At 38.9% G+C, this 13661-nt stretch overlaps 1 protein-coding gene across 1 annotated transcript in view; it reads left to right on the plus strand.

Moving 5' to 3' along the window:
- The first annotated feature begins 337 nt into the window (after nucleotides 1-337).
- Nucleotides 338-13661, plus strand: part of KCNB1 (potassium voltage-gated channel subfamily B member 1) — a 164751-nt gene continuing 151427 nt past the window's right edge. The window contains exon 1 of the mRNA XM_063297070.1: nucleotides 338-1011. Coding sequence (XP_063153140.1) covers nucleotides 445-1011 — 567 coding nt within the window. The 5' untranslated portion in view covers nucleotides 338-444. The remainder of the gene's footprint in view (nucleotides 1012-13661) is intronic.

Below are 13661 nucleotides of genomic sequence, written 5' to 3' on the forward strand. Positions count from 1 at the left end.
ACATTGCTTTAGGTAGTGGTTCCCTACCACTAAAATATATGGAGTTGGACAAAGGCTGCACTAAGGCTTTGTCAGCTCAGTGGCTAAAAACCCCTATTAGCCTCCTCTTCCTCCCTTCAGTTCACTTTGTTTAGGACTCTTTGTTCAGTTTCAGCACCATGACACTGAACAGCAGCCTGTGCTCTTGTAGCCAATCTCTTGTCTCTTCTGCTCCTTGGAGCAAACTAACGGAGCTATTTGTATTCTCCCTGATTAATTGAACATGCAGGCAGTTTGCAAACAAAGGAAGAAGCTCTCCTTTTAATTTGCTGAAGTTACCAAGGATTCTGTGGATTCTTTCCCTCACAGGCATGGAGGAAAAGGGGAACAGATGAAGAGAACCTGTCTGGAACTGTGAGAAGCCTGGAATTTCTTCAGCCTGTTTCAGTCCTTTAGAGACAAGCAATGCCTGCAGGAATGAATAAACATGGATCTCGATCTACTACCTCTTTGCCCCCGGATCCTATGGAGATTGTCAGGAGCAAAGCCTGTTCCAGAAGGGTCAAGCTTAATGTGGGGGGCTTGGCACATGAGGTTTTATGGCGAACCCTGGACAGGTTACCACGGACAAGGTTGGGTAAACTCAGAGATTGCAATACTCATGAATCCCTAATGGATATATGTGATGATTATAACTTGGAAGAGAATGAATATTTCTTTGATAGGCACCCTGGGGCATTTACTTCTATCTTGAACTTCTACCGCACGGGCAAGTTGCACATGATGGAGGAAATGTGTGCCTTGTCCTTCAGCCAAGAACTGGACTATTGGGGGATTGATGAGATTTATCTAGAGTCTTGTTGCCAGGCAAGGTACCACCAGAAAAAGGAACAGATGAATGAAGAGCTCAAGAGAGAAGCAGAAACAATGCGGGAAAGGGAAGGAGAGGAGTTTGATAACACTTGCTGTGCAGAAAAGAGGAAAAAACTCTGGGACCTTTTGGAGAAGCCCAATTCTTCTGTAGCGGCCAAGGTAATGTCCAATCTATCCATTCTTAATCTGTCATGGATAGGGCTGGCAAGATGGCACCTCACCCTTTCAATTGTACCTTCCTGGTGATTGCTCCTGTATTTGATGTCCAAAGAGATAAGGAAAATCTCAGCAGTGATTTAGTTCTTCAAGGTCCTTATTTTTTTCAACTTGGCAGGGAATTATGGTCTGAGATTATTTTTAATAGAAGTTTCTTTGCAACAATTACGGAAATGGGATTTAAATTGCCTTCTCGTGGAAGGTTCATTCAGAATCCCAGTCTAACCTTGGGATTTTGTGGAGATCTCCCATCTATATAGTAACCAGGTTTAGTCCTACTTAGCTTTTAAAATCAGCCAATCTCATCTAGGTACCGCTGTGTAATAATGAACTGAACTAGTTGATAGAAAGGCAAAAAGAGTGCCTCTGAACATGACCAATTATGTGAAAATGTGATATAATGAAGGCCAGAGGTGAAGAATTGTCATAAATCTCTGTTTGATTAGAACTTTGTTGTGGGGCTTTATACTATACTATACGATATTATATTATATTATATTTCATTTCATTACTTACAATGTCCTTTCCTAATCTGATGCCATTCAGATGTGTTTTATTTCCCAAAGGCAATATATTAGCTGTCATATTTAATGTGATTTTCATGTACAATTTTCATGCATTTTGACAATCTATAAACCTTGTTTTGTTTCAAATAAATTCCATCACCATCCTTCTCTCATTCTAAATTTTCCCCCCACCCTCCACTGCCAAATATATTTGTGCAGGTTGTGATGATTTCATGGTAGACAGGAAGTCAGAAACCTCTAAGAATTCCAGTCTGCCTCTTATTAGGGCTGGGAGCACTTTGAAGATGATTCTGAAAAAATGCTGTAGACAACTATATCCTTTCCAGGCTTCCGTGTGAGCCTGAAAAAAGATGCCGCTACTTTAAGGAGTTGCTTCAGAGTAACTGACTGCACCAGTGTCGGCCCTTCGAGATAGGCCAGGTCAGGAAACAGACTTCCCATTGATGAAAGGAATATGACTTTATTGTTGTAGGGCAGTGTTTCTCAACCTTAGCAACTTTAAGATATGAGGACTTCAACTCCCAGGATTGAGAAGCACTGTTGAAGGATATAACAACAGAACCTTGAAAGCCTGCCAATTTCTCGTTGCCCTCTCTTATATCAAGCAGAATCAAAGCAGGGTTCTTTTGAATATCTTTCTCATGTTCCCTCCTTTCCCGGGATTGAGTTGTCATTTACTTTCTCTTAATGGTTCTCCTAATGGCTCTTGCATTCCTTTTTCAAGGTTATATCTGCACTCCACTACCTGGCCAAGAACTCATCTAGGACTGTGCTTGCTTTAAAAATGATTCAAAGAAGTGCTTCAGAGTTTGCTCAAACATTGCATCTGTCTATTACTAATTAAAGCAGTCACAGCATTTTGGGGGGTTCTGCATGATCCTAAAAAAAGATGCCACAGATGTAAGGGGTAAAATCATTAAAACAACTAGTCCTTTTCACACTCCACAGGCATCACTGTTTCAGCGAATGCTGAAGAAGGTCCAAAGTACTTCTTCCAAATTAGTTTTGAAGGGCGCACAGCCCTACCTCTTATACAGGATTGCATTGAGGCCATCAGGAATATTTCTCTCATAGGTACTCTTGGGCATGTTATCTTAATTTTTTAATCCTGAATTAAACATTTTTAATTTTTATCTTGAAGTTCCACATGATAGAAAGCAGATCTGGTTGGTCTTTCAGCTGAGGATTGGACTATTGAAGACCTGGAGTTCTGTTTGTGGCCCAACTGCTTCACAGTCTGAGTGAAGACACAACAAAAATTGAATAGCACAGGCTGCCATGAGAAGAGGGCAGGACATTCAGTGAGGATGGCCTTTAGCAGAGTTTTTGCTTTTCCTGTAAAATATCCCAGGTTCCATCCTCGGCATCTCTGTTTAAAAGGGCGTTAGGCAGCAGTGATGCAGGTTTTGTGTCTGAACATCTTGGAAAGCTGATGTCAAGCATAGACCAGAAGTGCATCTTTCAACCCTGGGAACTCAGATGCCCAACCAAGCCTTGGGTACCACTTCTAAAATCTTCCAAAAGTTGTTGCCAAACTATGAAAAAAGGGGAAGCTATTTAGTACATGATCATATTACTTCCATTTAGCTAATTGTGATTACATTACATAAAATTGAATTGAATTAAGCCCAATGTTATTTTTGTCATAGCTTGGCCTACCCTTTGGAATATGGTCCTATTAAAGGTCAGTGGCAGTCCTTGGCCTGAAAAAGGTTGTGTGGTCCTGATTGGATAGTATGACCATTTCTGTCATCTTTAATGCAAAGCAAGGGTGAAGGGTGGTCCTGTAAATACAGCAGCAATTACTTCACTGTATTCTAAATGTCCTTAGTACGGATCGGTAGCATTCCTGGATTTTATAGATCTTCATGATGTGTAATAATTTATAAATCATTTATAAAGTGTAGTGGAGCTGAGCAGACGTGGAGGTGAGCAGCTTTGTTCAAACCCTCAAAGATCTGTGTGCACATACAGTTTTGTTAGGTTAGAACTTTTAACAGCTTTTTATACTCCATTGTTAGGGTATGGGACTTAAACCCAATATTCATGCAAACTACATCATTTGTGAAGGGTACCGGGTTGTATAAATCTTCCTTCCATTAAGAATACTTTGAACAATAACTCAATCCTCTGTCTCTGGTGTCTGAGATAGAAATACTATTTTCTACCTCCTTTATATATGTAACTACAACACATATGCGTAAAGGATATCCCAATTATCTGATTGGCACCTCTCTGCAAAATATAATCAGAAAAGCCGTATTTCACATTCATTTACTCTTTTTCTTTCTTCCATGGAGAAGGGGGGTACATGCTGGAAAGATTAATGCTAAAAAAATCACTATCCTTCTTGGCAGCTAATTAAATATTTCATGCTGCTATAGAAGCTACATGTTCCTACTAGCAACAGCATGCCTGCAAAGAAACTGGGCGCAAATATGGAGACTAATACTGGCAACATATAATTACTAAAATTGGCAAGTATTAAGATGGTCAAATATCAGGCTCTTGTAGAAAAGCAGGAATTTTGAAATAGACCTCAGGGTAATCCAGGAGGTACTTGGAAGCTTATCAAGTATTATTCTAAGGCTGAATGTGCACAACACGTTAGGCTAGGAATTGGATATGCTATGGTCCAGCATTTATTTATTTCATGTATTTTGCAATGTTTGTAACCTGCCCAATTCCGGAGGACTCTGGGTGGCACAAAATAAAAAGAATAGAAATGCCTAATTATAAAACCCCAAAATTAAATGTAGATGAACACCCCCACTCAAAACCATGAGGGGACAAAGCCTCACTGATATAATACAGCTTGGCTTGCTTACAGAATATTAACAAGGTAGGGGTTGCATGTAGTTCCCTAAACTGGGGGCTGTCACAGAGAAGACCCATATTCGACAAACCTGATAAGGCAGGGTCTTTCAACAGGCTCTCTCTAGACGACCAGACCAGTCAACAGATGCTATCCTGGCAGAGCACTGTCTTCAACATGTTGTTACAATCAGGTCACTACCTAAAACCATAATCTAACTTTGTTTGGGCATAGCATGTTTTATAAAGACTGCTGGTGTTATGGCAACCTATGGGGTTTAGGGTTCAACCTGTGGTATGGTCGTGATGGAGAAAATCTATTTATGTGGTTGCTAAGAGTCGAAAACGACTGGATGGCACATAATCGATTGATCAGTGAATTCTGGCTCTGTTTCCAATGATAGAAGCAAAGAAACTTCTTTCCTGGCTGGGTTCCCACAGTATGCTTAACTAGGTCAGTGAGAGACCTCGCAGAGAGAGAGAAAGAGAGATTTGATTTAGGTGCCACCTGACTCCAGACTGACTCGAGATGAACAAGGTGGGAAATCTGGCCAAACAACCCTAAAACGTATACAAATCACAACTGGCAAGGGATTCTGTTCCCCCTAGCCCAAGGCTTGGGAGAACAGCCAGGGCTTTAAGGCTATCCAGGATGCCATGAGGGCTCAAAGAGAGGTTTTGGGTGTATGTATGTGTTTATTTTCCACTTAACATGTTGTGCAAACAGAGCCCGTTTGGTGGGTTAATGATTTGGTGTGTGGTGCTTGGTCAGTATTGGACTAACCATGTTAAGCATGTTGTGCAAATGTGGTGATAGTCTCACCCTGTACTGTCAGTACTGAAGGGCAAAGCATTCTAGGGTGTCAGATAGAAGTTTACCCAGCTATATCTGGGGATGAAAGGAGAATTGTTTCAATGGAAAACACATGCTTGCACTCTGAACTTGCCCTGTGTTTCCCACATAACACTTGTTCATAACTATCTATAATCCTTTCTATGGTGCATCAAGAGAGATGTGATCTAGGGATCCTACTGAGTTAGGAGATGGTGGTGATGAGATTTAAGCAGCTTTGCCAATGCCTTGGAAAGAATAGCATGCATCCCAGAGGCAGGATTTGACTGTGCTTCCTAAAAAGCCTTTTGCCAGACAGTTGAGTTCAGTGTTTTCTGAAGAAAGAAAGCTGGAAAATCAATGCCATCTAAGAAATAGCTTTGAAAGTTGAACTGGTTCTGTTGCTCCATTCCACCAGGCAATGGGATCTCATTGAAATATGTTGTCATGTGGAAACTCTACAAAGAATTCTTTGGAAGTTAGATTCTTCTACTTGGGCAGACAGTATTGAAAGAAACAGTTGTTTTTCTGTGTTTAAAGTTTTGGAAGTCATTTTAAAGATTGAGGGGTATTTGATATGCATCAGGAAAAGAAATGTCATTTTTATTTTTCACCGTAGATGGGTCCGGACTGCCTTTTCTTCTGTTTCAGATGGCTGCATGTGAATAATAAGGACTTCTGTGACATAGTATAAAAAACCATTAGAAACTGCTTGTATTTTATTGATTTATTGTATATGAGGATGATCATCCTTGCCCCAAAAAAGGTCTTTTGTGATTTATATATTATGTTCAGGTTTGGCTTTAGGAACAAACAATCCAGCACAAATGCATTTAGCACCTGAAGACATGCATATTAATGTAATTATGCAGATATCAAGGGAAAATATTTTCTTTATAAATTCACTTTTCATCATTTAAATAGTCCCAACCTAGGTATGTTTAGAAATGTTTGCAGTGAAGAGTTTGAAAATATGCAGTTCAAAAGCACTTCTATGGAAACATTTAAAAATGCTTTCTTCGATCAGTACAAAAACAGGGTGGATCAGATCAGTCAGCGCGCAGCATGGGCCAGGGAAAGGTTTACCCATCCTTGCAAGTAAGCCAAACACTGTAGATAAAGCTGAGAAATGTTTGTATGATTTGTAAAACAAAGTCTTAGTTTCATATGTTTTAGCAAAAACAAGGTGGTGCTTCTTAACAGTTAGGAAACAAAAGATTGTTCAGTCATAGTTTCTATCCATCTTTGCTGTCTTTGTCATGAACGGCTTAGAATCTACTACCACAGTTTCTTGGAAAATCTTTCCTTGATATTTAATGGGGAAGTGGAAAAGGGAATATTGAACTATTTGCCAGATGGCTTAAAATGGACCATTTTCCTCTTCACATACACTAATTGTACTGTTGTTATTAAAATCAGGGATTAAAAAGGAGAATAAAGAATAGCAGGGGTGCCATTAAGCATTTCAAGGAAAATGAAATGCTTGATTTCAGTGGGGGAATTAAGCTTTAGTTTATTTCTTTTTTTCATTGAGCCAAATGGGACTTCGCTATCCTAACCTTTGTAAAATTAAAATTATGTAGCACAATAATGCTACATAGCAATTATGAGAACTTTCGAAGCTGATTAACTTATAATTAAAGAAAGATGGGAAATGTGTTTGGCTCACATTTTAATGTGAACTTACTGAATTTCATGTTCTTGAAGAAATATGCCAAACAAGTATTCAAATAGTACTCTTCACACCTCTGAATGTTGCAGGGAAAAGATAAGTACAAGAAATGCCTTTATTAGGGAAAAGTACAAAGCAAACTGTGTGCATTTCCAAAACAACATCCAAAAATTCACTTCATTAAGGAAAATGGCTTGCAAGAAGTACATATATTAGGCAAAACGACTAATAAGAAAAGAGCATAAATAGCTACAAATTATTGCATGCACTTTTATATATACATACATACATACATACATATATATGGATCTCCAGTTTGGCCTGTTAACTGAAGTGGATACAGAAGCTTCTAAATTTGAACCCAGAAGCAATGCTGGGGGGGAAAGGAGTATTTAATTTTTTACCCAAGCTATGTTCCCAACTCAAAATACCCTTCCAGTTCCTATTAGTTCCTGTTGGTGGGTGAGAGAAAAGAAATGTTTTCAGAACATTTACTAGCAGCTCTGAGAATTAGAAGAGATTTAACATGGGGAAATATCAGAATGAGAAAGGATTAAATGTCCTTCTCCTAGTTTGTCACTAGGTGGGGGAGAAGAGGAAGAGGAAGAGGAGGAGGGAGAAGGAGAAGGAGAAAGTAGCCAGTCATGTACCATGGGTGGTTTGTCCTTATCAAAAAGAGTTCCTCTCCTATAAAAAGGAGGCTCTGCACAGTTGTTATGAGTGAAGCAGCTGCACTTGATTATTATAATTTAGTGACTGCAATCTGCACACATTTCAAGTCCATCCCAACCCATCGCAGGCAACTTACTTCATAAATATCATCCATTGTGTTGAGTAGGTGGTATTGTTTTACAGAGAAAAGACTTTCTTTCCTTCTTTTTTTCTTTGTTCTTGCTCTCTCGCTCTCTCTCTCGCACATTCTGCACTTTTTCTTTTGGTCTTTTTTATTGTCAGCAAGGCAGGTCATTCTTCTGGGAAACCCAGTTTCTGACTAGTTATGGGGAGAAATTCAGGATTTGCTAGAGGAAAAAAATCTCTAGCCAGATTTATCAGGGCAATCAGAATGAATCCACCATAATTGCTCTCCTGACCTTCTGAGTCTATACATCTATGATCTGTTCCAGTTATCAGATAAACAAGCCCATAACTTATTGTAGTCCAGCCCTTTTAAATGCACAATTTCTTTCTCCTAGTTTTTTATGTTATATTAAAAATAATTTAAAACACCATGCCACACCTTCTACATTCCACTAAACGTCCATCATGCATACTTGAGAACAGTTCTGCTCGCTGTAAGCACAGGAATCCTTTGAGAAAGGGCATGTTCCCAGTGCCTTATTCATTTAAGAAATTAAATTTAGCTTGAATGCTTTGGAATTATTACTGCTCAGAGTCTAATCATTCATTCTGAAAAAAGGTGCTGAAATGAATAGCGTCTTCCCTATTAACAAGCAATATTGTAGGATACAAATCACTTGGTTGCATCCCAGCTCAATATCAGATCAGTTTAATATGTTTCTCATATACAGTATGATTGGTTAAGTCTCAGTGTGTAGCTTAGAAATGGGCACTTCTTGCTGATTGGCATTCCTCTTCTGACATTCCTCACCACTAACCATGCTTGCTGGGGTGGCTTGGACTTGTGGAACTGCAATATGTAAAAGGCTTCCTCAGCTCTAAGCAACTGGACTGGAGACTGGAGGACAATATCACAATAAAGCCAGCATCAAGTTATCTCCAGATTGGGAATTGCACATTACTCAACCTAGGAATATTGATCCTCCAAATATTTACGTCTCATTATCCTTGGCTGTCAAAAACCATTTTCATGAGTGACAAAATCTCAGTGAATCCCAACCATCTTATCATGCGTATTGTGTGGAGCTGACAGGGCATGTTCCCAAGTATATCTGGCAAACCTGGGCAGCTTTGATTCATAATTGCATACTGCCACAGTGGCCATTGTCACACAGTTAAAGCTGTGAACGTGAAAATTGCAGGGATGGAGAAAGTCAGAACACAGTGACTCATGTCGCAAATACCAGGCTGCAGTCAAAGGGGTTCCATCTCTTTCTGAAGAACCAGATTCCATTTCTGCTTATTCATTGGTTCTCACTGGGAAATTAACAGACGCATCTCATCTAGCTCACTTCAGCAGATACGTTTGTGCAATAATCTAAGTATGAGCATTGGCAATGTCAATTTGCTTGGCGGTGGTCCTCAGTTTCAAAGCTGATTAACAATGTCTTCACGTTTTGTCTTTAGAATTGCTTAATACTACCTACCAGTGATCAGTTTCTTCAGACCGAAGATGATGGGTTTACAAAACCTAATATATTTCTTTGAAATAATCCCTGCCAGTTTTAGAAAAGGAGGAGAAATTCATTGGAATATGAATGTATCCAATTTAGGCTTTTCAGACTAATACATACATGTGAAGAGAGTTATATATCATAATCCAAACATTTCCAGGTTTTGAAATTCAGTGCAGAGTTCAACAACGTGTATACAAAGAGAAAGTGTGTTTGAAACATTACCTTATGAGAAGCTGCTTTAAAATTAAAATTTGTTAAAATGCACTCAAAAATATATTACAGAAAGTTGTGCTATAAAATGTGTAACATAGGAAAAATGCATACAAAAATGCATATATTGTATTCATGCCATTTTTTAAAAAAAAATTACAAAGTGGTGTAGAAATGGGAATGAACTTGCAGTTCAAACAATGAGCAACTGAGAAAGTTGAACTTGCTAGACATCCCCAATTATGTTACCCAGCGTGTTGCCTCTGTGACTGTAATTTTAGCCTACTCTTTTCCTATTTTTGGAGATGCGGCTGTATTACAATTCCCATCATCCTTGTTAGAATGGCTAATGCACAGAGATGACACCAATATCTGGTTGGATGTACCTGCTTTTTCTTTTCCTTTTTTTTAAAGCATTCCTAGACGTTCTCACCCCTATTTGTTTATACTTGCTTTCTGCTTCTAGACTCCACTGCACAGAAGCGCCTTTGCTTCTGTTGGCTTTGCCTGTCGGACTGGATTTAGCTGGAGCAACTGCTCTCCCTTCTCGATGGAGCACAGAGATTTTCCAGTGAAGGCATCTTAGTAGTAATGAATGCTAGAATGCTGTGTTTAAATACATTCTCAATATTTGACACTGAAAATATGGGATTATTTAGGAACTCTGGTATCACTCTAGAGCTGAAGCAAGCTTGTTCCTAATACTGTCCTTTGTGAATTTTGAGGTCCATGTCTGTGTCTGTTTATTAGCCATTATCATCCAAATGAAGACTTATATAATGTGCATTCGTACAACACACATAACTAGTTTTATAGGTGAGTAAGAATTTGCAGACACAATGGACTAACCCTAACCAAGTTGCTTGGATTTATATGACATACTAGGAATAAAAATGGAGTTGTTGATTTGTGGTTCAGTGTGTTGTGCAAACACAGCCAAAGATCCTGCATTTTGTACAATAAGGCCTTTGGAAGCCCCCTTTGCATTGTGTGGGTTCATTTTGTTCCTCCTGTCTGTTTTTTGTCAACCTTGCCATTTTCTATTCTTCATTTTTTACTATTATTGTATTTTTTTTCTTGCTTTTAATGTTTTACTTGTGAACTGCCCAGAGTCGTTGAGGATTGGGTGGCATGTAAATTTATTATTATTACTATTATTATTACTATTATTATTATTATTAAAATGTGATCACTGATGTTTATATAAGAGCTCATCTGTGCCTCCCTCCCCTCTATTGTGCTGTTGGCACATGATATACAGTACATGTTGAAAATTTAGTCCAAAAATTTAGCCTTGAGCAGAACTATGATCCTGTGACCACCTTTTAATCTGCCTGATAGCAAGCAAAATGTCTATGTGCTTTCTTGGAATTCATTCAGTACAGACAGGGGAACAAAGTGACTGAACAGATCAGGTGATTGTGTGAAATACTATAATATTCAAAATACAATAGCAATGCATTTACAAAAGCTTGGTGAAACCTACCAGTTTTGTTCTTATAAAAAAGCTGCCCTGGGGCCCTGATCCAAAAGATGAATGGTCATACACCTGAACATATTAAAATTTGTTCCCTGTCAACAAGAACAACAAAATCTGAATCCCTGCTTGAAAGTTATTGGAGCTCTTCTCAATATATCTCTGGTAATTATATGACACAAAGAGATAATCTTCTTTGCTATGACACCTGAGGGAGATGAAATAAATGCTAAATCATTTCTTTTTTATTTGCTAAAACATGTCTTATTTTCCAATTTCAGTCTTTCTCAGTTGGATGCATTAAAAAAGGTAGTGCAGTGCTTTGGAAATTAGTTGGGAAGGTGCTTTGGAAAGAACAGGAGCATGAATGTAGCACCTGTCTTCAACTGTTTTAAAGCAGTTGCATCCTTTCCCAGAGTCACTTGGCTGCCCTCCATAGCTGCCACATGATCCTGGGAAAAGAGGTGGCTGCTTTAAACAGTTTCAGATAGGTGTTACAAATATATAGGGATTTATATGAAGTGTCAGAGTATAGACAGAGAGAAACCAACCAGAGCACAATCAGTCACTTTTTAACTACTTCATTACAACCTATTCTACAAACATACACAGACATCCATTCACATGGCATAAGATACATACCAAAAGTAAGAGAGAAGGAAAGAATAATTTACTTTCTCAAGGAAAAAGACATGTTGGTTAGTACTGGCTATGCAACTGTGATAAATAGAGGCTTCCTTTAGTTTATTCCCATTTATCAGCTCTAAATGGTGCCGGTTGATGGGTTAGTCTGTATTCTTCAGCTCTGTTATCTTCTTCCTTTTGCTTCTGTTTTCTGGTTGTAATGGAAGGATACATATGGAGCATAGAAGGAGACAGAGAACAGAATGAAGACTGGAGATACCATAGCAAATACAAGTAGACATTTCATATCACAAGTACTTTGTGCACTTGTATGCTCTGAAGCACCCTTTTGGAATCCAGATAGATGGTAGATGGTAGGTAAGTAGGTAAGTAGGTGGATAGATAGGTATAGACAGACAGACAGAGATAGGTGATAGGCAGACAGACAGACATAATAGTTAGAGATCGCTTTAAGATATTTTTGGGAATAAATAAGAAAATAAAACCTTGTAAAGTGCTAGCATGAAATAGCTAGTTTGCTTTACCACCCAGAATCTGAGCAATAGCCCATTTGCAAATAGTTTGGGATTTTTTTGCATTAGCATCCACTAAGAAATGACAGAACCTCATTTCTCGCTCAACAGCTGCTACACTATATTCAAAAAGAATCCTGTGCAGTGATGCATCTGGGTAATTTTAGATTCAGTGTGTAATGGTCTTACAGGGTGCGTTTGCAGTAAACAGTCACATGTGTTAATTGCTTAAACTGTGAAATACGCTACTAACATTCCTCTTCATCCCACTTTCCTTACCAGTTCACATTTTATGTTAGAGGGAAAAATGGTTAATCCCGCCCCCATTTTTTAATCATAATTAAAAATTGCATTCTGAATATGTACAATTTTCACTTCTATCATCATTCCACCATGACTACAAGAATCAAGTGAAGTTTGCTTTTGACTGCTAGGATGTTACACATTTCCTTGAGAAGCAACATCATTTGTTGTAGTAAAAGATAATGTATTTTTACAAGTGCAAGTAACATCTGTGGGCATCTGTTATCACTCACACATTTAGCACACTGGGACTGAAAATATATTTTTATAATACAAAGACACAAAGACTGATGTGCAGGGCCATTTTAGGGGGCAGGCAATAGGGCAACTGTCTGGGGTCCCAAGAAGATGCTGCCCCATCCAAAGGATGGGCCTGTATTTGAAATGATCAGATGGATCAATAATTCTCATTCAACAGAGCAAAATTAAAAAGTTAAAATACAGTTCAAGAGCTGTTCCAGTATTTTGAGTCCCTTATCCATTTCTATATATGAAGTCATTGATTTAAGTGGAGGAAAACCTATAATGACATAGGAGGCATTGAAAAGAAAACAGGGAGGTGGCTCAGATGGACATTTTGTACCCCAAACTTTCAGGATCTTAAGATGGTCTGGATGCTACACTGTATCAGCCAAGCTCACAATGCTAAGCCTGTTTGCTGTTTTCCTGTTGCCTGCAGTTCTCTTGTGAAGCCAATTTAGTGGCCTGCTAGAACCACCAAAATGGAGCAGAGCTTATAACGCAGATGAGAAGCTGGCACAGAAAAAGAAAGTTATCTTAGATAGCTTCAGTGAGCATGTCAGAGAAACACAGGTTATTGATCTTACACACTCAGCCCTCCCAGCATAAAGAATCACACGCTTAGACAGAGTACGTTAAGAAGTAAAAAGAATCTTACTGACTTTATTCTTTGTTGTTCTGTTACATCCATCTTGGTGGAAAAGATGAAGTCCCTTTCTTCTTCTTTTCTTTCTAAATACTTAGTTTGCCCTAAACTCTCAGCCCTACAGCTGCCAAAAGCTGCGTGGAAGAAAAGGGCTGAATTCTTCATCAAGGCCCGAGCACATGGCCCTGATGAAGAGAACAGCATCCATGCTGCCTGCTTGATTGGTGGAATAAGGGGAAAGAGAGAGAAAGAGGGAGTGGGAGTGGCAACAAACAGCTTCCTCAGAGTTGCATTGTGGGACAACTTAATTTACATGCTAATTCACATGCAAATGAGTCATGCTGGATTTGCCAGGATTTCCAACATCTTGGAGATGCCCGGGATGTGCATCAACCCTCTG

The sequence above is a fragment of the Candoia aspera genome, chromosome 3 (genome assembly GCF_035149785.1).
Source record: "Candoia aspera isolate rCanAsp1 chromosome 3, rCanAsp1.hap2, whole genome shotgun sequence".
Lineage (NCBI taxonomy): Eukaryota > Metazoa > Chordata > Lepidosauria > Squamata > Boidae > Candoia > Candoia aspera.